The following is a 25796-nucleotide window of genomic DNA, read 5'->3' as shown; positions in this document are numbered from 1 at the left end:
AAAAATTGAGATATCTTGATGAAACTTGGAACACATGTTCCTTGGGACCGTGAGAGGGTTGCTTTCGAAAATGGACCACTGCCACGCCCACAAAATGGCGAAAACCGAAAACACAAAAAGTGTCATAACTTAGCCATAAATAAAGTTATAAAAGTAAAATTTGGAACAGAGGATCGCACTCGGAAGGGGCATATTTGGATGTAATTTGTTTGGGAAAGTGGGCGTGGCCCCGCGCCCAAATCGGTTATTTGTATATATCTCGCAAACCAATAAAGCTATAAAAACTAAACTTTCTGCAGTCAGTTCTCTTACGTACCCAACCACACACCATGAAATTAGTTGAAATCGGATAATATCCACACCCACCTCCTTTACAAAGGTTAGGTTGAAAATTACTAAAAGTGAGTTAACTCAGTAACGAAAAACGCCAGAAGCACTAAATTTCACATAAGAAATAACAGATGGAAGCTGCACTCGGATTTTTTTACAAAATGGAAAATGGGCGTGGCATCGCCCACTTATGGGTCGAAAACCATATCTGAGGAACTACTCGACCGATTTCAATGAAACTTGGTTTGTAATAGTTTCCTTACATCCCAATTATATGTTGTGAAAATAGGCCAAATCGCTTCAGAACACGCCTTCTTCCTATATACCAGAACTATGAAGACGATCTGAATCGTTAACTTTACAATATATAAAGTTAGCACTAGTGAAGATATCGGTACAATACGATACAGTGTGGCAGCGGACCATAGGTTTTCAAGGCCCCATTAATCGAACATGAGGACCTCGGTGCTTCTAACCTAATATTATGGTTTCCAACTTTCAATGGACTTTATACAATATATATGACGAATATGTGGGTCAAATTGTAAATTGTATGATATAAATAAAGTTAAATAAATAAATTGCGAGAGTATAAAATGTTCGGTTACACCCGAACTTAACCCTTCCTTACTTGTTTAATATAAGTTTTTGCCAACATGTCAAACTATTTTCCCGCCTTTGGTATTTAGATGGAGTATATAGACAATTTTCATATCAATATAAAAATAGATGTATCTGTTTTTTAACGGTTTTTACAATAAAAAGTGTAATTAAACGGGAACTGGAGGGGAACTCAGGATCACTCTCTTAAATACCGGACGGACGGGCGGACCCATAAAATTATACACCTCAAAAGAAGCAGAAAACTGGAAGGTCAATAAAAAGGATTTAATTACCTGGAACTGAGCCATAAAATTATAAGGTTTTAAAATTATTATTTTCAATATTTTGGTAAGCAACTTTTATTGATTCATAATGCCTAGATTAAGTAGAAAATCTCTTGTACTTAGCCGCATTGAAAATAGAAGGCGTATGCAACTTCTTCTTCTTGACTGGCGTAGACACCGCTTACGCGGTTATAGCCGAGTCCAAAACAGCGCGCCACGTATCCCGCCTTCTGGCAGTTTGGCGCCAATTGGTTATTCCAAGCGAAGTCGGGTCCCTCTCCACCTGGTCCTTCCATCGGAGTGGAGGTCTCCCTCTTCCTCGGCTTCCACCAGCGGGTACTGCATCGAATACTTTCAGAGCTGGAGCACTTTCATCCATTCGAATAACATGACCTAGCCAGCGTAGCCGCTGTTTTTTTATTCGCTGGACTATGTCTATGTCGTCGAATAACACATACAGCTCATCGTTCCATCGTCTGCGGTATTCGCCGTTGCGAATTCTTAAGCGACCATAAATCTTCCGCAAAACCTTTCTCTCGAAAACTCCTAGTGCCGTCTCATCGGATGTTGACATCGTCCACGCTTTTACACCGTAAAGTAGGACGGGAATGATAAGAGAGTTGGTAGAGTTTGGTTTTTGTTCGTCAAGAGAGGACTTTACTTTTCAATTGCCTACTAAATTCAGACATCGCGGCATAAAGGCAGCTCCTTTTCGTACTGTCGAAAGCAGCTTTAAAGTCGGCAAAGAGATGGTGTGTGTCGATCCTATTTTCACGGGTCTTCTCCAAAATTTGGCGCATGGTGAATATCTGGTCTGTTGTTGATTTTCCAGGTCTAAAGCCACCCTCATAAGGTCCAATCAGTTTGTTGACGGCGGGCTTTAGTCATTCACACAATACGCTCGGCAGAACCTTATACGCGAAGTTGAGGAGGCTTATCCCACGGTAATTGGCGCAAATTGTGGGGTCTCCCTTTTTGTGTATTGGGCAGAGTACACTGAGATTCCAATCGTCAGGCATGCTTTCTTCCGACCATATTCACAAAGAAGCTGATTCAAGCACCTTATCAGCTCTTCGCCACCGTATTTGAATAGCTCGGCCGGTAATCCATCGGCACCCGACGCCTTATTGTTCTTCAAGCGGGTAATTGCTATTTGAATTTCTTCACGGTCGGGCAATGGAACATCTGCTCCATCGTCGTCGATTGGGGAATCGGGTTCGCCGTCTCTTTGTGTTGTACTTTCACTGCCATTCAGCAGGCTGCAGAAGTGTTCCCTCCACAAACTCAGTATACTCTGGTCATCAATAACTAGATCACCTCTGGGGGTCCTACAGGAGTGTGCTCCGGTCTTGAAACCTTCAGTTAGTCGCCGGATCTTTTCGTAAAATTTTCGAGCATTACCCCTGTCGGCCTGCTTGTCAAGCTCTTCATACTCAGGCATTTCGGCCTCTTTCTTTTTTTGTCTGCAATGCGTCTCGCTTCCCTCTTCAGCTCTCGGTATCTTTCCCATCCCGCTCGTGTTGCGGTCGATCGCAACATTGCGAGGTAGGCTGTTTTCTCTCCACTGTGAGACGACAATCCTCATCATACCAGCTGTGTTTTTTTACTTTTCCGAAAACCAATGGTTTCGGTTGCAGCTGTACGTAAGGAGTTTGATAAGCCGTCCCACAGCTCCCTTATACCGAGATGTTGATGAGTGCTCTCAGAGAGCAGGAGTGCAAGTCGAGTAGAAAATCGTTCGGCTGTCGGTTGTGATTGCAGCTTCTCGATGTCGAACTTTCCTTGTGTTTGTTGACGCGTGCGCTTTTCTACACTGAAGCGGATGCGTATCTTAGCTGCTACAAGATAGTGGTCCGAGTCGATGTTGGGACCACGAAGCGTACGCACATCAAAAACACTGGAGACATGTTGTCCATCTATCACAACATGATCGATCTGGTTGCGAGTGATTCGATCTGGGGACAGCCAAGTAGCTTGATGGATTTTCTTATGCTGGAATCTAGTACTGCAGACGACCATATTTCGGGCCCCGGCGAAGTCGATCAGCATCAGACCGTTTGGTGATGTTTCGTCATGGAGGCTGAATTTTCCGACTGTTGTGCCAAAGACACCTTCTTTACCCACCCTGGCGTTAAAATCGCCAAAAACGATTTTGACATCGTGGCTGGGGCAGCGCTCATAGGTGCGTTCTAGGCGCTCATAGAAAGTATCTTTGGTCACATCGTGTTTATCTTCCGTCGGGGCGTGGGCGCAAATCAGCGATATGTTGAAGAACCTCGCTTTGATGCGGATTGTGGCTAGACGTTCATCCACCGGAGTGAATGCCAGGACTCTACGACGGAGTCTCTCTCCCACTACGAATCCCACACCGAATTTGCGCTTCTTTATATGGCCGCTGTAGTAGATGTCACAAGGACCCACCTTCTTCGGTCCCTGTTCCGTCCATCGCATTTATTGGATTGCGGTGATGTCAGCCTTTACTCTTACGAGGACATCAACCAGCTGGGCAGAGGCACCTTCCCAATTAAGGGTCCGGACATTCCAGGTGCATGCCCTTAATTAGTCCTTTAAACGTTTGCAGTGGTCGTCATCAAAATTGGGGTCTCTCATCCGAGGCTGTTTTTTCTTTTTCATTGGGGGGTGTTTTTATGTGGTGGGTTCCAAACCCTACGCATAAGCGGGTTTCGCCTTCTCACTTTAGCTCGCCTCCAAACGGATATCTGTTGGCTACCCAGAGGATACTTGGTCTAAGACCGGAAGTCGTGAGCTGCTTGAGCCACATGTAAAAGAATCGTTCCTGGCCACTCCCAAGTGAATGACAGTCAGAAACTTTCCTCACTTACGTCAACTTCTACATATGACTCCATCCTCCAACTACTGCGGTCAAATAATGCGTATAGAATTAGTGAGCAATCACAAGATACCGAAAGCCACGCTAATCGCAGATTAGATCCCGTGATACGGTCAGTTGAACAAAATATAAATACTACTCAAAAGAGGACTAGGAGACAAAATCATCAGAGGAACGTTTTAGAGAGACACAGCGTCGTTTGCTTATCAGAAGTGGTGCAAGGGAAGAAGTTTTGAATCAGAGACGCCATCGACATAATCAGATTCGCCTTCATAGGTGTATCCTAGTCAATAGACAAATTCAAAACGAACGGCAGTCCCAATGTGTTAGAATAAATAGAGAGAATAATCTTATAGAATCTGATGAACATGTAAATGTAACCGGTTTTAAAAACATTTATTTTCAAAATATTAAGAAAGGTCCTACCCTGATATGCATTTGCTGTGGAGGGTTATGGCTTTCATACGCAAGTTGAATTTCTCAACTATTGCTCAATGTCATCCCAAAGCTGCATCCGCCTTCTTTTTAATGCAAAGGTTTCCTTCTGAAGATGGAAATTACAATTTCTGTGCAACTTGCAAACATGCAATTGCTAAAAATAAAATTCTCAAAATTTGTTTATCAAATGGACTGCACTTTCTTGAAATACCAGAGTGTTTAAAAGAATTAACTCCAATTGAAGATCGGCTAATAATGCCTAGATTACCTTTTATCCGTACTTGGGATATCAAGGACAAAGTTCAGTTAAAGATGCCGTTGTTAATATACCCATTTCAGTTAACAATATTGTGACATCTTTACCTCGTTCATTTGATGAAACTCATGTGATTCAAATTCACTTGAGAAGGCGTTTGGAATACAATCATGATTATATGGCTGATACAATACGTCCCCAAAAAATTATGGAAGCTTTGCAGTTATCAGACTTCCCATAATACCCTCTCAGGTAATCGTAATCCCATAGTACCGTTACCTGTAGAGCTAAATCCAGGTGGACAAGAGACCCTTTTAGATAATATTTGTTTAGAAAATTTGGACTATAACCGTTTAGCGGGAGGTGAAGGGAAAGACCAATTGACATAATTCAAGATAATAATTCAGAAGAATTGTCATTTGGAACAATATATGTATGTTGGGCAGAAACGTGCATGCTCTGAAACATATAGCAAGATAGTATGTTCTGAAATTCACCGTTATGACCGAAGAGCATGCACCATACCAAAATTGTTCTACAACTACAAAAAATTAAAGCTGTTGCAAATAAAGAATAGCACATCCATTTGCCTTAGAAAGTATTCTTCACGCAACCGAGTTACGGAACAAAATCTTTTAAACGAAAACTTTGTACAAAATTTGATTCAACATTTTGTTAAGAACTATTATTGGAGAGTAGAGTTTCAACAGAGAGGTTCCCCGCATGTGCATGACATGTATTGGCTTAATAATGCTCCAAGGATCAATCTTCAAGATCCTCACACGTTCCCTGAAGTTATCGATTTTATTGACAATTTTCTTTCTACAGATGGTTCGGTGAGCCACTTGGGTTACCGAAAGCATTACCACAGTCGATCTTGTACTAGAGAAATAAGAGGACAACAATTTTGTCGTTTTGGTATACCATACCAACCAATGCCTTCCGCACAAATATTGATTCCCTTTTCTGAAGATATCGAAATTTCGGAAAGACATAAGGAAAACTTTTCTAGAATTCAAAATGTTTTAAATTCAACTCTGACTATAGAAGACATTTCGAATTTAAATGATTTTGAATATTTCCTGAGAGATAGTAGAATAGTCAGCTAGTAATGCAGAAATATGTTTAAATAACTCACGACCGGAGGAACGTGTTCGAATGGTAAAATGTATAGCGGAACTGCAGAACCTTCCTTCAGATTCTACTAAAATATTTGTAGCTGATAGTTTAGACCGTTATGTGCAGCGGCCCGATCAGTTAGAATTGCCTTTCGCCTTAGAGATGGTAGCGGTTTTGTTAAAAAACGAACAAAACCTTGTATTATTCGATATAGAAGAGTTAGTCCTGATGTGGCCATAGCTGACTATTTCCGCGAAATGGTAATGCTTTTCTATCCATGGCGGAATGAGCAACATGATGTTATTCAAAAAGATAATGAACAAACTTGCATAGCATATCGCATTCTAACTGAGGAAAATTTAGACTTAGAAGAAGGTACACGAAATGAGCTGCCCATTGTGGAAAATGAATCCAGGGTCTTAGGTCTTCCAGAAATAAACCCAACTATTAATTTGTTGGACTTGCACGGAGAAGATTCAACAAATAATGATATTGAATCTGATTGCAATATTAGACTAATTAAACTACCCCCTTTAATTCCAGTTGGGGAATTATTTTCCTTAGTCCAAAGTCTTAATATTAAGGAAAGAACCGACTTGACTCATTTGATGCACCAGCTAAAAATAAGACGCCCATTTTATGAAGTCATCGCTTTAATTCTACACCGGGATCCAATCCAAGCTCCTTGAAAGTTCTTCTTTGCGCACCTATAGGTAAAGCAACCTTCGGAATAGGGGGACTGACGCTTCACTCAATATTTTCTTTACCTGTTAATCAGCTGAATAGAGAGTTAAGGCCACTTAGCTCGTATGTTTAGTTCTGTTGATGCCAGATTAAAACAAATTTTCAAAACAGAAAGTCCCTTCGCTGGCATACCGATTATAGAGTTTGGTGATTTGAAGCAACTTTCACCTGTTGAAGGTAGGTGGATATTCTTCTAATCCAAATGATGCATACAGCACTTTAGTTGGTTCCCCTTTTCGGGATTTATTCAAATACTTTGAATTAACCGAAATATTGAGGGAAAAAGAGGATCAGGCTTTTGCAATAGCATTAAACCGTATGGCATCCGGTACTATGACGAATAATGAACGCTAATTGAAACTCGTATAGTTAGTTCCGAAGAAGTTCCCGATGATGCGATACATTTATTTTGGTCCAACGGGGAGACAAATCATTTTACTGCCCTTAAGCTTAGTCGATTCCAACTGAGGCTACCCTTTCAACTGCTAAAGACTCAGCTAAAGGAATTGGTATAAGCGAGAATGAAAATATTTCATAATTATATTTTCATTATAATTTTCCATCAATTCTTTGGGTTAAATTCTTGGAACCTTCTGTTGGTTTGATAACACGATCAAAAAAGCCTCACCCTATAGAAAGTTCCTGGACACCAATTGAAAAAGTTCTGAGATCTCTCCAATATAAATAAAACGAACAAATTTCAATTAAAAGAAATCAATTTCCAGTTGTTCCGACTGTGGGAATAACTATTCGTAAAAGTCAGGGTGCCACATATAGTAAAGCTTCGATATATATCGCTTGTAGTCGAGCTACAACCACAGAAGGTCTCTTCATTGTAGGAAATTTTATTCCTCTCTCACATTAACGATATAAAAGGCGTCTGCCTGATGCTATCGTCAGATATTTTATGCTTCGTAGAAACCTGGAGCTTTCCTGGTGAACATTTTGAGATACCGGGATTTTCTTTAATAAACGAGCTGCGGATAGACAGCACTGAGACAAGTAACCGAAATAAACGGGGCCTTATAATTTATGCAAAGCATAGTAATGCTAGCTCTATAGAATCAAAACTTGTAAAGAAAATGTATTCAGACCGCAAAGTTTTAGAAGAAGTTTTGCTTAAATGTTTCAACAATAATATTCTGGTTCTTTACTGAAACTCAGCTTTCCTCTTAGACATTTAATTGCAGAACTTCAAGAAGTCTTTACTACTGAGTCCTTCTTCTTCTTGATTGGCGTAGACACCGCTTACGCGGTTTTAGAGAGTCCAAAACAGCGCGCCACGTATCCCTCCTTCTGGCAGTTTGGCGCCAATTGGTTATACCAAGCGAAGCCAGGTCCCTCTCCACCTGGTCCTGCCATCGGAGTGGAGGTCTCCCTCTTCCTCGGCTTCCACCAGCGGGTACTGCATCAAATACTTTCAGAGCTGGAGCACTTTTATCCATTCGAATAACATGACCTAGCCAGCGTAGCCGCTGTTTTTTTATTCGCTGGACTATGTCTATGTCGTCGAATACCACATACAGCTCATCGTTCCATCGTATCCGGTATTCGTCGTTTCCAATGTTTAAGGGACCATAAATCTTCCGCAAAACCTTTCTCTCGAAAACTCCTAGTGCCGTCTCATCGGATGTTGACATCGTCCACGCTTCTGCACCGTAAAGTAGGACGGGAGTGATGAGAGACTTGTAGAGTTTGGTTTTTGTTCGTCGAGAGAGGACTTTACTTTTCAATTGCCTACTTAGTCCATAGTAGCACCTGTTGGCAAGAGTGATTCTGCGTTGGATTTCCAGGCTAGCATTGTTATTGCTGTTAATGCTGGTTCCCAGGTAGACGAAATTATCTACAACTTCAAAGTTATGACTGTCAACAGTGACGTGGGAGCCAAGACGCGAATGCGCTGACTGTTTGTTTGACGACAGGAGATATTCCGTCTTGTCCTCGTTCACCACCAGACCCATACGCTTCGCTTCCTTATCCAGTCTGGAAAAAGCAGAACTAATGGCGCGGGTGTTGTTTCCAATGATATCGATATCATCGGCGTACGACAGTAGCTGTACATTCTTATAGAAGATTGTACCTTCTCTATTTAGCTCTGCAGCTCGTATTATTTTCTCCAGCATCAGGTTAAAGAAATCACACGAGAGTGAATCACCTTGTCTGAAACCTCGTCTGGTATCGAACGGCTCGGAGAGGTCCTTCCCGATCCTGATGGAGCTTTTGGTGTTGCTCAACGTCAGCTTACATAGCCGTATTAATTTTGCGGGGATACCAAATTCAGACATCGCGGCATAAAGGCAGCTCCTTTTCGAACTGTCGGAAGCAGCTTTAAAGTCGACAAAGAGATGGTGTGTGTCGATCCTATTTTCACGGGTCTTCTCCAAAATTTAGCGCATGGTGAATTTCTGGTCTGTTGATTTTCTAAAGCCACACTGATAAGGTCGAATCAGTTTGTTGACGGCGGGCTTTAGTCTTTCACACAGTACGCTCGACAGAACCTTATACGCGAAGTTGAGGAGGCTTATCCCACGGTAATTGGCGCAAATTGTGGGGTCTCCCTTTTTGTGTATTGGACAGAGTACACTGAGATTCCAATCGTCAGGCATGCTTTCTTCCGACCATATTCTGCAAGGAAGCTGATGCAAGCACCTTATCAGCTCTTCGTCGCCGTATGTGAATAGCTCGGCCGGTAACCCATCGGCCCCCGCCGCCTTAATGTTCTTCAAGCGGGTAATTGCTATTCGAATTTCTTCGCGGTTGGGCAATGGAACATCTGCTCCATCGTCGTCGATTGGGGAATCGGATTCACCATCTCCTGGTGTTGTACTTTCACTGCCATTCAGCAGGCTGGAGAAGTATTCCCTCCACAAACTCAGTATACTCTGGTCATCAATAACTAGATCACCTCTGGGGGTCCTTCAGGAGTGTGCTCCGGTCTTGAAACCTTCAGTTAGTCGCCGGATCTTTTCGTAAAATTTCCGAGCATTACCCCTGTCGGCCTGCTTGTCAAGCTATTCATACTCACACATTTCGGCCTCTTTCTTTTTTGTCTGCAATTGCGTCTCGCTTCCCTCTTCAGCTCTCTATCTTTCCCATCCCGCTCGTGTTGCGGTCGATCGCAACATTGCGAGGTAGGCATTCTGTTTTATCTCCACTGCGAGACGACAATCCTCATCATACCAGCTGTTTTTTGGGCTTTTCCGAAAACCAATGGTTTTGGTTGCAGCTGTACGTAAGGAGTTTGATATGCCGTCCCACAGTTCCCTTATACCGAGAAGCTGATGAGTGCAGGAGTGTAAGTCGAGTAGAAAATCGTTCGGCTGTCGTTTGTGATTGCAGCTTCTTGATGTCGAACCTTCCTTGTGTTTTTTGACGTGTGCGCTTTTCTACACAGAGGCGGTTGCGTATCTTAGTTGCTGCAAGATAGTGGTGTGAGTCGATGTTGGGACGACGAAGCGTACGCACATCAAAACCACTGGAGACATGTCGTCCATCTATCACAACATGATCGATCTGGTTGCGAGTGATTCGATCCGGGGACAGCCAAGTAGCTTGATGGTTTTTCTTATGCTGGAATCTAGTACTAAGTCGATCAGCCTCAGACCGTTTGGTGATGTTTCGTCATGGAGGCTGAATTTTCCGACTGTTGTGCCAAAGACACCTTCTTTACCCACCCTGGCGTTAAAATCGTCAAGCACGATTTTGACATCGTGGCGGGGGCAGCGCTCATAGGTACGTTCTAGGCGCTCTTAGAAGGTATCTTTGATCACTTCGTCTTTCTCTTCCGTCGGGGCGTGGGCGCAAATCAGCGATATGTTGAAGAACCTAGACGTTCATCCACCAGAGTGAATGCCAGGACTCGACGACGGAGTCTCTCTCCCACTACGAATCCCACACCGAATTTGCGCTTCTTTATATGGCCGCTGTAGTAGATGTCACAAGGACCCACCTTCTTCGGTCCTTGTCCCGTCCATCGCATTTCTTGGATTGCGGTGATGTCAGCCTTTACTCTTACGAGGACATCAACCGGCTGGGCAGAGGCACCTTCCCAATTAAGGGTCCGAACATTCCAGGTGCATGCCCTTAATTCGTAGTCCTTAAAACGTTTGCAGTGATCGTCATCAAAATTGGGGTCTCTCATCCGAGGCTGTTTCTTCCTTTTCATTGGGGAGGTGTTTTTATGTGGTGGATCCCAAACCCTACGCACAACCGCATAAGCGGGTTTCACCATCTCACTTTAGCTCGCCTCCAAACGGTTGTCTGTTGGCTACCCAGAGGACACTTGGTCTAAGACCGAAAGTCGTGAGCTGCTTGAGCCACATGTAAAAGAATCGTTCCTGGCCACTCCCAAGTGAATGACAGTCAGAAACTTTCCTCACCTACGTGAACTCTACATATGACTCCATCCTCCAGTTTACAGAGAGTACAATAAGAAATCGTCTTCAAGAAAAATACTTTAGTTCTTTGTTTAGTATAGACTATTCAACTACTCCCGCGGGTACTCAAATTGATTGGGCATTTTCGAATATGGATAATTCCCGTCTTGATGCTATCACTTATGAGACAGTGCATAGCTAGCATGATGGTATTTGTGTCTCCATTTCGGACTAAGACTTAGTACAATATTTCTCTTTTTCACACATAATGGCATAAGAATAGCTTACCAATTTTAAAAATAGTTTTTTAGAAAAAAAATGTAAAATAAAATAAATATATACATATGTCAACTAAGAAAATTTAAATAATTTGTATTATTTGTTAAACTATAAGAATTTGTATAATTAAAAGGTAGAATTAAATATATGTGTATATATATTTGGCGTAGGAACCGCTTTAAGCGATTATAGCCGAATCCACCAGAGCGCGCCACTCATTCCTCCTTTTTGTTTTTTGGCGCCAACTGGAAACGCCAAGTGAAGCCAGGGCATTTTGCACTTGGTCGTTCCACCTGAGTGGAGGTCGTCCTTTTCCGCGGCTTCCTCCAGCGGGTACTGCATCGAATACTTTCAGAGCTGGAGTGTTTTCTTCCATCCGTACAACATGACCTAGCCAGCGTAGCCGCTGTCTTTTTATTCGCTAAACTAAGTCAATGTCGTCGTTCCATCGTCTGCGGTATTCGCCGTTGCCAATGTTTAGAGGACCATAAATCTTGCGCAAAACCTTTCTCTCGAAAACCCTAAGAGTCGTCTCATTGGATGTTGTCATCGTCCACGCTTCAGCGCCATACATCAGGACGGGAATAATGAGCGACTTATAGAGTTTGATTTTGGTTCGTCGAGAGAGGACTTTACTTTTCAATTGCCTACTCAGTCCAAAGTAGCACCTGTTGGCAAGAGTGATTCTGCGTTGGATTTCAAGGCTGACATTGTTGGTGTTGTTAATGCTGGTTCCCAGATAAACGAAATTATCTACAACTTCAAAGTTATGACTGTCAACAGTGACGTGGGAGCCAAGACGCGAGTGCGCTGACTGTTTGTTTGATGACAGGAGATATTTCGTCTTGTCCTCATTCACCACCAGACCCATACGCTTCGCTTCTTTATCTAGTCTGGAAAACGCAGAACAAACGGCGCGGTTGTTGCTTCCAAATTAAATTTAAAGAATTAAATACTTTAAGAATAAATTAAATGTAAGTAAAATAAATGTTGCTAAATATATACATATATGTAAGACTGTTTGAAAAAATATATTTTTACAATTAAAAAAAAAAATGAAATATTATATTTAATTAATAAAATCTATAATACCTATTATATTGATGTAAGAAATTTGCATTCACTGTGAAAAACGATTGTGTTTTTTCATATTCATACTAATTAAATTAATCTTTACCATGCGAGAGTATAAAATGTTCGGTTACACCCGAACTTAGCCTTCCTTACTTGCTTATATTCTAGATGTGCTCGATAGTAATCACATTATTTTACAGCAGCATAGATTAAAAAAGGTAAAGGTATTACAATAAGTATAAGGTACAATATGAACTTTTCTGGTTGTTCTTCAATAGGAATCATGTATTTATACATTTTTCGAATATAATATATTTTTAGAACTTCTAATTGTTCATCTTGGTGGTCATGAATTACATCTTTGCTGATCGTGATTGAAATATACCTTATTATCTAAATTACTACTGTGATTAAATTTTAACAGGTTTGGACCGTTGACACGTTGTCCGTTCCATCTTCTATGGACACAATTTCTTGAATGTCTTTGAGGTTTCTTGTTTCAACAAAATTAATGGTATTCGTGATTGCTTCTAATTCATTGTAAACTTCAGTAATTAAATTTGGCTTTAGTGTTTCTAGTATTTTTTTAAATTGACTGTTAATCTACCGTTGTTGATTATTATTTTATAGCAACTGATTCAGTGCAGTGTTGATCGCTATAAGGTCGTCATAGTCAGGAGTACCGGTGACAAACTTGAGAATAGAAACTAAAAAGTTTAAAGAACGTTGGAGTCTACGATTTCGAAGTGCCTCTATTTAATTACTAAGAACTATTTATTCTTTGTTTTCTTCTGCCACATATTTAGATTTCATGATATTCTCGTATGGACCTAGTATAATTGGCAAGTTTGCTAGGTGGTACAGTTCGGTCTCTGTTAAGACATACTTCTTGAATTTTAGATCTGTGATTATATCGGAATGGAATACAACAAATAATAACAAGTAAGGAAAGGCTAAGTTCGGGTGCAACCGAACATTTTATACTCTCGCAATTTATTTAGAGATTTACCCATATTTTCGGTGAAAAATTACCCTTAGGCACTGAGTTCTTCATGTATGATATCAGGGGCCTTGAAAAGTCATGGTTCGATTTTGACAATTTTTTCACAAGTGATGTCACAGCTCAAATACAGTATTTGTGTAGAGTTTTATTTCGCTATCTTTATCGGTTCCTTATGTATACATTATAAAGTGAACGAATCAGAAGGATTCAAAATTGAGTTATATGGGAAGTAGGCGTAGTTGTGAACCGATTTCACCCACATTCCACCAGTGTCATCAGATTGTCAAGAAAATATTATATACCGAATTTCATTGAAATCTGTCGAGTAGTTCTTGAGATATGGTTTTTCACCCATAAGTGGGCGACGCCACGCCCATTTTCCATTTTGTAAAAAAATCTCAGTGCAGCTTCCTTCTGCCATTTCTTATGTAAAATTTGGTGTTTCTGACGTTTCTTGTTAGTGAGTTAACGCACTTTTAGTAATTTTCAACCTAACCTTTGTATGGGAGGTGGGCGTGGTTATTATACGATTTCTTTCATTTTTGGACTGTATAAGGAAATGGCTAAAATAAACGAATGCAGAAAGTTTGGTTTATATAGCTTTATTGATTTGCAAGATATATACAAAAAACCTATTTGGGGGCGGGGTCACGCCCACTTTTAAAATTTAAAATTATTGAAATTCAATTACATCTATCGCATTGCGGCAAGTCTTTGGAATGCTCTGCGCACACTGGTTTGTTGCATAATGTGCATGCTTTACGAGTAGGGCGTCGTTTGGAGCAGATGTAGCAATTCCCTTTTACTTTTAGGCGTCCCGTACTATCACGCTCCTCCGCTTCATGTGCTCCAGCATCCACAACTCGGATGGGCCTACCTATCATGGCGTCGATGGCGTTGCGCGTTGAAAAAACTCTGGATATTCTGCTGTTATTCGTCCTTCTCTCTATTTCTGGCTTGCATAGTTGCTCACTTAGCTGATGGAGAAACATCCTACGGCGGCTTGTATATGACTTCAGGGGAGTGTTGTTGTCAACGTATATTATGTATGCAGCAAACGCAGCAACGTCCACAATATTATAAAAGAATGCCAAAGGCCATCTATTTGTGCGCCGCTTGGTACTATATTCGGACAAGCACATGTCCATGCTATCAACTTCACCTTTGGTTTTGTTGTAGTCCAATATAAGCAATGGCTTCTTCTTAGGACCGGACGTTTCTGTTGTATAATGAGAAGTGGACAATAATACAACTGCCTTGGTTTTCTTGGGCACGTACGAGCACATCGTAACGTGATTATAGAACCCAAACATTGACGATTCAGCCTCACGTCCCTTAGGGTTGGCAAATGCTGCTGGCACGAATGTACGCCTTTTGTTGTAAGTACCCAATATAAATAAATTATTGTATATCATCAAAAATTTTGCCAAGTTGTAGCTAGTGAAAAAGTTGTCACATACAATATTTCGTCCACTTCCATCAAAAAGGTTGATACATAAATCTTTGACTATTCTTTCACCAACGTTTCTTTCACGTTCACCAGACGGTGCCATTCCTGTATAGATTTGTCCCTGCATTGAAAAATTAAATTCAATTTAGTTATTTATACTTTCAACAATATTGATAGTACCTGCAATGGATAGGACGAAATTGAGTCGCACACTCACCACACTTTATCCCATATTTGGCAGGTTTTGATGGTATGTATTGCGTGAAGCCAATTCCACCACGATAAGCATACAATTGTTCATCTACGGTGACGTTGGCTCCTGCCACGTAATATCTACGAAGACAGCATCAAAAAAACGTCCGATATTGCTGCTGCTTTGTCAGTTTGTTTGCGTTGCTGGCGTGTGTTTCCATTATCAAAACGAATGAAGCGGCTAATTTCCCAAAATCGTCGTACACTCATTGCAGCACGATATAATGGATGTGATTTGGTATTCCACAAATCTTTCGTATGCACGTAACCAGAATGTGTAACGCCACTTAGCAAAAGTACGCCCAAATATGCATCAAATTCACTTTCTGTTATGGGAATCCATGATCTCGGTTCTCTTATTGGAAGTTTTGCATTGTCATCATCAAAGAATTGCCTTGCCTTTCGATTTGATTCACGACTAATTATGTCGCATATTTCGTCTGACATTATCAATTTGAACGTTTCTGAAATGGTCAAACCTTGCGTTGCCCATACTGGTCCAGATTGTGCACTCCTTAGAATGTTGTGCGTACGGAATCTTACAAGTTGTGGTTGTATCGAAGACCAAACATTACCATCTGTGACAGTAAAATATTCCCCAGTTTCAATTGGTGCATCTTCAAGTTCTTTATCAGAATCACTATCGTCCTCTGGGTCATATTCTGGTAACGTGGGCTCTTCTAAGTCGGAGTCATCACCACCAATATCACCTACACATTCATCTAAAGCCTCGTCACCAACTACTGACTCGTGGTCACTTATTTCTTCTTGGCACTCTTCAAGCGTTTGACGAATATATGCTTGCTGTTCTTCGTACGAAAGTGCGCTCAGTTGTCGTGGAGTAAGCCATTCACCATCTGTCATTTCACTTTGATTTTATTTTTTTATTTCCACAAAATAAACAGAAACGTCCTTTCACTTCGAATCATACGTGCATGATAAAATCCGTAATACTGGTAAACCCTATTTTATACTTTTTAGCGTAAGTGATTAACACAGGTACTAGCGATTTTATGCCTGAGTTTTTATGTTTGCAACCTAAAGTAATCCTTATAAACACAAAACAATAAGTACTAACCACATCATCAGCGACCCTTAATAATCCAGAAAATATGTACTCTTATATGTATGCATATTTGTTAAACTATATCAAGGTTGTCTGTAACCATGATCATTTTTAACACATGCATACGCATATTATCGATATAACGCAAATGTGTGAGTATATTAGTAAAAAAAATCTGAATCGCAAGCGATTAGTTGAATGTGTGCCTGCCGGGTTATAACGGCATGCCATTTGCCATACAAAACGTATGCACCTGGGTGTGTTGCTGTTGACGTGCGTAAAAAAGTTCTGCTGTTGACATAAAGGTTAACTTTGTGCTGATTATATCGTTTAGCAATTTTATTCCTACGATCTGTTTTGTAATATATGATACCTCCTGGTTTATACGTGATGTTTCTTCGTCATTTGTTGTGGTATTGCATTGTTCAGAAGGATTTCTTTAATCTCTGGATACTTTTGGCGACTCAGGAAGTGAATCGTATGTTTCTGGTGGTGAACGAGGACAAGACGAAATATCTCCTGTTATTAAACAAACAGTCAGCGCATTCGCGTCTTGGCTCCCACGTCACTGTTGACAGTCATAACATTGAATTTGTAGATAATTTCGTCTATCTGGGAACCAGCAAGCAATAACAATGTTACTCTTTATGGTGCAGAAGCGTGGACGATGTCAACATCCGATGAGGCGGCACTAGGATTTTTCGAGAGAAAGGTTTTGCAGAAGATTTATGGTCCCTTAAACATTGGCAACGGCGAATACCGCAGATGATGGAACGATGATCTGCATATGTTATTCGACGACATAGACATAGTCCATCGAATAAAAAGAGAGCGGCTACGCTGGCTAGGTCATGTTGTTCGAATGGACGAAAGTGCTCCAACTCTGAAAATTGTGATTGTGTAAGTAATACATCGAAGTCGGTTTTTAACGAATGGAGTTGAGCCGTAAGGATATCAATGCGTGCTTTGAGTGTTTTGCTGCTTCAGTCTTACTGTTGTTTCGATGTTATTGGATTCGGCGCTGTCCGCTTTTTCAGGATCTACTTTGAATCGTATGCTACTTTTTCAAACACTTTGTATTGAAAGTCCTACTTCCCGTAGTATTTTAATTTTATCCTTCTTTAGGACCACTGAGTTCCTGTCTTTTCAGGGATGACTCTTGGCCTTTTTTGATAGCATGTAAAAATTTGCTATCGCGGTTGAGCCCTAGTTAATTACACTTGAATCAAGATATTGTGTATTTGCACCGTCAGGGCAAGTTCTTTTATTAATACAATCTAAGACTAACTACATTTTGATAATTTAGTGCTATTTATATTACATTATGGTACTAGTTTCTATGGGCCGTCTATTTGAAGATAGACACATTATCTACGGTCGATTGTTTGTTGTTACAAACAGTCCCGAGAGGATAACACTCGTTATGTGTGATACCATTTCTATTTCACAGTATGTGTGCAGCAGATATTGGAATTGCTTATCGCTAGAGACCGACCGATTAATTGGCCTTGGTATCGGCATCGGCCAGTATCGGCCACAAAATTAAGCATCGGCATCGGCCATATTTGGCCGATTCTTAGCCGATTCTTTCTACTTCTTTCGGATTATACTAAAATACATTTTTTTCTTTTTTGATTTCTTTAGAGCATAAAATTTGAATTCTTCTGTTTATCATATAAAACACAGTGATTCACATTTGACTAAACTAACAATTCATCATGGTGATAATTTAAGTCTAGTATAAAGAAATTCAAAAATTTTGCATTAATGAAAGGTTTTATTTAGCACTGCTAGAAACATTCGATTTATGTCAAATATGTACAGTTTTGTTTAAAGTTGTTGAGGTTTTGAAGATAATGTCATAAAGTCACTATTATAGAAGCATTCGTAACTAGGTTAATTTATTTTTAAAAGTTTGCCATAGACAGGGTCACGAAATAATCACATGGTGCTGGTCTGGATTATAATAAGGTGCATGGAAAAGAACCTCCCAAACAAGCTTCCGAAGTTTCTATTGAGTCACTATCACTATTTGCCGCCTTTCACAATGTGAGATATAATTGACAAAAGTCATCTCTTTGAAAATAACGGATTTGCGATTTTAGTGAATTTTTTTAAAGAAAGTATTCGGTCGAATGTTTCGATGTTTTTTGGACATAATAAGGTGACTTTCAACTATATTTTAAGATTTTTATTTTACAAAAATTTTGAAAAATAAAGGAGTTATGGGTTGTCTTGGGAGGTGCCAAAAAAAAAATCCCCAACTGCTGACATGATTCCGGCCGAATGAGAAACTGAAACACAAAAATTTAAAAAGGTTATTAAAGTTGAATATATTCCCTATACAATGACCTATGATTATTGAAAGATATCAAACATTAACAAAATGGCGTAGTTCTGAAAAAAAAAATTCGATTTTTAGGTAAAAAATGGTCGTTTTTTAAATGCCAAGTTGACAATTTTCAACAAATCAAAAAGATCGTAGGTCATTGTATAGTAAATATATTCAAGAACATTCAGTTTAAATTTGAAGTTGATCGATCAATATCTCGTTGAGTTATGATTTGAGTAATTTTGTGAAAGGTCGTTTCGAGAAAAACGCGTGTAAAGTTTTGACTATAGCGGCTAATACATGAGAGCGATTGCTCTTTAGAACGCTGCCATTCAAAAACTATTCTAGATACGACCTTACCTTTCACAGGATATTTTTGAAATTATAAACTTTCGAATAAGCAAAAAATAAAAAATCGATTTTTGAAAATGTCACACCGGTATACCCCCTTAAAGGAAAAAAGCTATATTGCTGATTGCAGATTCGCTTTGAGAAAACGCGAATAACTTATTTGTTCTATCAACATATATCTTATACAGTATACTCTCGAAAAGTAAATTCTCAGAAAGTAAATAATCGCGGAAAAGTTAATCACCTTTAAGATTACACATGCACCTCGAAAAAGTAAATTTTTTTATTTACTTTTCAGAGAGTGTGATAAAAAATTCGAAACGAAGCAAGCAGCGTTTTTTACGATGTTGCAAAAACACTTACTCTCTTGTTTATCGCGTCTTTTTAGTAAATAAACTCTCCTACTTGATCCACTGGTTTAAAAATGAAAACGATGCAAATCAGGTGTCAGACTTTTTGAATTGTCGTACAAAAATGGGCAGAAAATATATTGCAAAAGAAAAAAAAACAAAAGAATATTCAAGATTTTTTCTCTTCATAGTAAATACATATGTATGTATGTAAATGTAAGTATGTTTTTCATGTAAATCCATATGTTTTATTGAAGCAAATAAATGAATGAATTTTTTAAGTTTAAAAATGCATTCAATATTATAAAAACAGATAATTTATGTATATATTTGGAAAAGTAAATTATTCGAAAAAGTAAATAACCCAAAATACCAATCGATTTACTTTTCGAGAGTATACTGTAATAATAATTTATTTAGTTTTGAATATTAATGAAATGCATAAACAACTTCATATTTACATATGAACTGATTTGTTTACTTATTGTGTGATGATATTTGTCTTTACGTTCCTTAACTCGCGGTTGTTACTCTCTGTAACATGTTGCGAGGGTATAAAAATGTACAATATAAACAATCATATGTTACATACATACATAATTCAAATTGTATTGTGCTTTAAATTAATTATTGGAATTTGAGAATGATGCTAAAATTCCTAAACGTTCAAGGTATTAAATACAAAAAGTATGGTTAGTTCATAACTATTGTAGTATATTTATTTAACAACTTTCACTCATTTGGCACGGAGATATATTATTACAAGAAATTTGAATTTTAGATTTTTTCAAAATATCTGAGAGATTTACCTATATTTTCGGTAAAAAAATTTGCTAAAAGCACTGAGGTCCTCATATTCGATATATAGGGTCTTGGAAACTTATGAACGGAATCTACGATCTACTTTGAACGGAATCTACGATTCGATTGTCGCATTTACACAGTTTTTTTTTGCGTTTGATAGTATTTTCACTTGCGCAAAGCCTGACAGAGTAACCCCCCTGAAACAGTAAAGTTCACAGAAAAATGTTATAAAGAAGGCGGTACTCAGATCGCTACAAAAATGGAATGTAATGAGTTAGCTCAGCAAAATTAAACGAACGTATAACTTTTGATATAGTATAGCTTGGTAGTAAAAATAGTTGAAATCGATTTTTGATGATTTTCGTTATTTTAGTGGGCTTTATGCCGAATATATGGTACGAATTGTACCTTATCTTAATAAAATTAAATAAATAATTAGCGAGAGTATAAAATATTTAATTACACTCGAACTTAGCCTTAACTTTTTACATTTCAGTTTCCGATAAATAAGTAAAAAGTCTATCCAGTTTAGATTAAACAATTATTCAAGGATAATGATTATAATTTTTTATCTAATACTCTTTTATTTTTAGTGGTTCCTTTGTCCGTTATACTAGTGCCATATTTTGACAACAAATTACCACCATATCTACAGTATGCATCAGTTGGTGTTTATATTGCCAAGGAAATTTTACGGTCTATTACGAAAAACTTTGAGGACAAAGCTATTCACTGTGTACCTGAGTCGGTAAAGGTTTTCTCAAATCACAGTCAAATGGAGATTCTAATACACTCTGGAGGAATGCAGATAGCATATCATTCAATGCTATCCATAACGGGGCCATTGAAAGGAATGCCTCGGTTACCATTTTTAAATTTGACTCCTACCCAAATATTTTTTTTGGTAACAGCCCAGGAGCTGTGTGAGGAATCTGACTACATCGGCATAGAAACAGAAACAGCAGATTTTGAAAACATGTGAGTACAAATATTGTTTTCAGTTGAATCAATAAGTTAATAAAAGTGAATAGTTTTCTATATCATAAATGCGCAAACTGTTACTCCTCTCTCGCAACATGTTGCACAGAAAGTGTAATAGTTTTGTTCACATAACGGTTATTACAACTAAAAGAGAAAGGGTTATATAATATATATTAAAAAGATCAACCGAAAACCTATAAATAGCTAAATAACTAAGCCATAAATTAAACTATAAAAGTAACATTTGGTACAGAGGATCATATTAGCGATAAGCATATTTGACCTGCGGGGCGTGCTTCCCCACCCTAATAGGGTTTTTGTATATATCTCATAAACTACTTCAATAGCTTAATTTATGGCTTAGTTATAGCTCTTTATATGTTTTCGGTTATTGCCATTTTGTGAGCGTGGCAGTGGTCTGCCCATTACGCCCATCTTCGAACTTAACCTTCTCATGGTGCCAAGAAATACGTCTTCCAAGTTTCATCAAGATATCTCAATATTTACTCAAGACATCTGTTGCACGGACGGACGAACAGACATACATCCGGATTTGAGCTTTACTCGTCACCCTGATCATTTCGATATATGTAACCCTATATATAACTCGTTTAGTTTTTGGACTTACAACCAACCGTTATGTGAACAAAACTATAATACTCTCTTTAGCAACTTTTGTTGCGAGAGTATAACAAGTAAGTATAACAATAGACCTACTATTTTCGTATATTGGCCTTAATGCTCATATTTGTCCTTAATGGAAAAAAGCTATATTGCTGATTGCTGATTCGCTATAAACGCGATTAATTTATTTTTTCTTATAATAATAATTTATTTGGTTTTGAATATTAATGAAATGTATAAATGCATATATTTACATATGAACTGAGTTGTTTACTTATTGTGTGATGCTATTTGTCTTTGTTTTTATTTTGTTGCTATACTAATATACTAAATAAAGTTGTTGATGAAAGAATCGGCATCGGCCAAAATTTTGGTATTGGCCGGACACTAGTATGTACCTCAATTCTTCTAATTACATTATTCGGCATATCAGAGCATTCAAATCGTCTTAATTTACCTCTTAATCATCACTTACAATGGCAGGGTGAAAATTCATTCAACTTTGGTATTTTAATACAGTGAGACTTCGAGTTATAGAATTTTCAATAATCATAATATTTTTCAAAAAGCAGTAAAATATAGATTTATACACAGATTTATTTATTTACTTTGCAAAAAGTTGTATGTCCATGTGTTAAAACATGTATTCTGTAATTTTGTTTGTTGCAGTATGCTGTTGTTTGGTTCTTGACGTCTGTATCCCATGCCTGTATTACATGATTTAAACAATCCATAAGTGTAATATCATATTTTTTGTGTGAAATTTGAATTTTATTGCCAATTTAAGAGTTCGAAATATGGATAACTTCGAGTTAGGGAAGTTGGAGTTATGGAAGGAAATTTGTATGAAATTTGATTTCTAAACGCTATTACCAATTCAAAAGTTCGAGTTATGGAAGTTCCACTGTAAAACAAAGTAATTTTATAGAATAAAAAACAAACATAAAATAAAACAGATTAAAACCCGAAAAAAGCCGCAAGTCCTTTCGGGAATAGTAAAAAAATTATATATACATTTTGTCGTACCGATTTACACAAAAAACGTGCTTGGCGCCCGGGGCAGGTTTTCGTCAAAACCGCTTGGCAGCCAATGTGTTAAAAGAGTAATGTGCTTAAAAAGGAAATTCACACTATACGAGAATAAAATTTTTATTAGTCGTAAATTTCTATACCTTTTTAAAACTTGATTAAACGTCGTTCGCTTCTATTACATTTGATGAAGGAGTCAAAGTACAATCAATACGATAAGTTTTAAAAAATTCGTTCTTCTTTGTTGCATAAAAGGACATCCACTCCTTCCGCGGATATTTTTCTCCCTGGCGCTCTGCATTGTATATATTTATATATTATCAGCTACATTCTTCCAAAATGGACAAATTTCACCACTACGGGTCGTTTCGTTATTTCGGAAAACTACTCTATTCGAGAAAAATATATAAATACATACTCCACAAGAATTACCTCGTCGAAATTTCTAAGTGGAAGCACTAAAAATTCGTCTTTTTCTACTTGACTGGCGTAGGCACCGCTTACGCGGTTATAGCAAAGTCCACAACATGGAGTCATAAAAATCAAAAAATCCATCTAACGAATTTTGTTCAAAATGTATACAGATGTCCTCCAAATTGTCCAAACTTCCTATTTGCAAACCGGGTTTTTATAAAAATCTAACGATACTTTCTACAATCTAGAGTTAAATGCATGAACACCTGTACAGTTTTAAGCACATCAGAAATTTTTTGAAAAATTTTGCAGCAACGACGAACTTCAATTTGCTCTGGTAATTGTTCAATATACCGAATTATGATTATTTTTAACGGATTTTGAAGTTAAAGGTATTTATTTTAACTTTTAGAATTAATTAAGACTAAGATGATTTGGGTTTTTTGCGAAATAAGTGTTTTATATCATCCTTTTTTTGTACATATTTCTTGCGTCTTCAGTTTGTTTACATAAAGTTTTAATTTTGTTCACCTCTGATCCCCCTTTAATTATATTTTATATTGTATTTAACGGAGTCTCAAGGTAATAAAAGTGTTAAAGTTAGGTGCGGAAAGTGGCGAATGTATTTGCAATCGTCAAAATACGAATGCCCTATAAATTCACTATTTTTACGTTCAAACTCATTATAACTGGGCTAAGAAAGCTTGGAAAGAAAGATGAATCGACGTTATTTCAATCTATGTACGGTTTACTAGAGGAGCCATTACAAGTTTTTGTTCTAATTACAATGGCTGTTGATTGGCTGAGAAAAAATGAACTATATTAAATTGGATGATTATTTGTTTTTTCCTACAAAAATTTTTTATAGGATATTATTCTTATAGGTTGAATATGGGGGTTGAATGGGGGAATACGGGATAACAGCAAATCATGTTCAGCCTTTTTCTCACTTTCTTAAATGTTTTTACAAAGCCTTACTGAAAGTTTTCACGCTCCAACCATTACCATGAGAAGTATTTTTAATTAATTTCTGTAACCTGTTGACCCGCATAGCTAAATGAACATATTATAATACAATATTCTACAAAAGTTTGAATTGGTGGCATATGCGAATGATATCACCCCATTAGGTCTGTTTTCTTAATGTTTAACAATGAAGCGAAGCTAATGGATTTAATGGTGATTGAGGACAAGAAGAAATATCTAATATCATAAAACAAACAGTCAGCACATTCAAGTCGTAGATAATTTCGTCTATCTGTGAACCAGTACTAACAGTAATAACAATGTCAGCTTAGAATTCCAATGCAGAATCACCTTGCCAACAGGTGCTCCTTTGGACTGAGTAGGCAATTGAAAAGGAAATTCCTCTTTCGACGAACAAAAACCAAACTCGTTCTGCTTTATGGTGCAGAAGCATGGAAAATGTCAATATCCGATGAGACGCCACTAGGAGTTTTTAAGAGTAAGGTTTTACGGAAGATTTATAGTCCTTTGAACATTGGCAACAGCGAATACCGCAGACCAGTGATCGGCAGCCCATTGCCTGACGTGCGCTCTCTATGCGCGCACTGAGTGTACGTGTGAAACACACGTACTTGCCATTGTTATTACACCATAGAAACGATGACAGATCAGTTGCTTGTTGACTTCACCCCAAGCAGGACGTATTTAGCGTAAAAAAAAAAAATTACATGAACTATAAAAACGTCAAGAAAACAGTTTGGGTCCGAATTTCACTAGTTCTGAAAAAGTTCGGGATCTGTAGAATTTATCACTCGGTCAGTTGAGTAGCTCTCAACACGCATACATTCTCATAAAATGAATGGTTTCAATGAATAAGTTTGCCGACCACTGCCGCAGACGATGGAACGATAGCTGTATGAGTTATACGACGAAAAAAGTTAAACAACAAACTAATCCCCCAGCCTCCTCGGAGCGGCAAAATGGGAAGTTGTAACTCAGGCGTGAAATGTGTAGCCATTACCGACCATTCGTTCCAAATTCGGCAGCGTAGGTTGAACCTTCTCAAGCTTACGAAAAAAAAACCTTTGAGTAAAATAAAGCACAGGAACTCTGAAGGAGAGGTTATGTACTGCTGCAATGTTAGCATAGCCAGACCCAAGCTCATATTTTATTTTGGACACGGATGCTAGTGGGTATGCAATAGGAGACGTTCTATCTCAAGTTATTGACGGGAATGAGAAAATTGTCGCTTATTATGACCATACGATAAGTAAGCCAAAGAATACTTATTGTGTAGCTACTTCGACAGAAGGCTGTGATTCAAAGGAGCTACGAAAACGTCAGCAGGAAGATCCAGATTTGAAACGTTGAAATAGAGATGAACAAACGTCCAACGAGAAAAGTAATAGTTTCAGTCCCGTCGCAAACGTTAACTACAGTTAACAGCTTATCTGGATGCTTGCATGGAGTATATCCAGTTTTTAATCAAGAGACCGAAACAGGAGCGAATGTATTTATCAACAAATGGGTAATGAGGTATGGTGTTTTAATAGAATTACTTACTGACCATAGATGGGAGGAATTTTGATACATCTCTAATGCAGGATATGTGTCAGAAACTGGGTATACGGAAAACTCGTACAACATCCACAGTCCGAGGGCATGGTAGAACGATTCAATCGAACTTTAGAAGAACATTTGAGGAATCTTTGTTCCTGATTCTGGGGAAGATTTTTTTTTAATTTTTGGAAATCATCATTGATTACCGACTGATTAAAAGTTGGGAATTAGAGCCAAAGGTGGAATGAATGGATAAGGAA

The 25796-nt window shown here is 38.3% G+C and overlaps 1 protein-coding gene across 5 annotated transcripts in view; it reads left to right on the top strand.

Moving 5' to 3' along the window:
• Nucleotides 1-25796, top strand: part of LOC105220076 (neprilysin-3) — a 307341-nt gene that overhangs the window by 254518 nt on the left and 27027 nt on the right. For all 5 annotated transcript variants that reach the window (XM_054226090.1, XM_054226088.1, XM_054226089.1 and 2 more), the window contains one exon: nucleotides 20556-20940. In XM_054226090.1, the coding sequence (XP_054082065.1) occupies nucleotides 20556-20940 (385 nt within the window). The remainder of the gene's footprint in view (nucleotides 1-20555; nucleotides 20941-25796) is intronic.

Source organism: Zeugodacus cucurbitae, chromosome 2 (genome assembly GCF_028554725.1).
Source record: "Zeugodacus cucurbitae isolate PBARC_wt_2022May chromosome 2, idZeuCucr1.2, whole genome shotgun sequence".
Lineage (NCBI taxonomy): Eukaryota > Metazoa > Arthropoda > Insecta > Diptera > Tephritidae > Zeugodacus > Zeugodacus cucurbitae.
The sequence above is the reverse complement of the archived record's forward strand: the minus strand, read 5'-3'. Positions and strand labels throughout refer to the sequence as shown.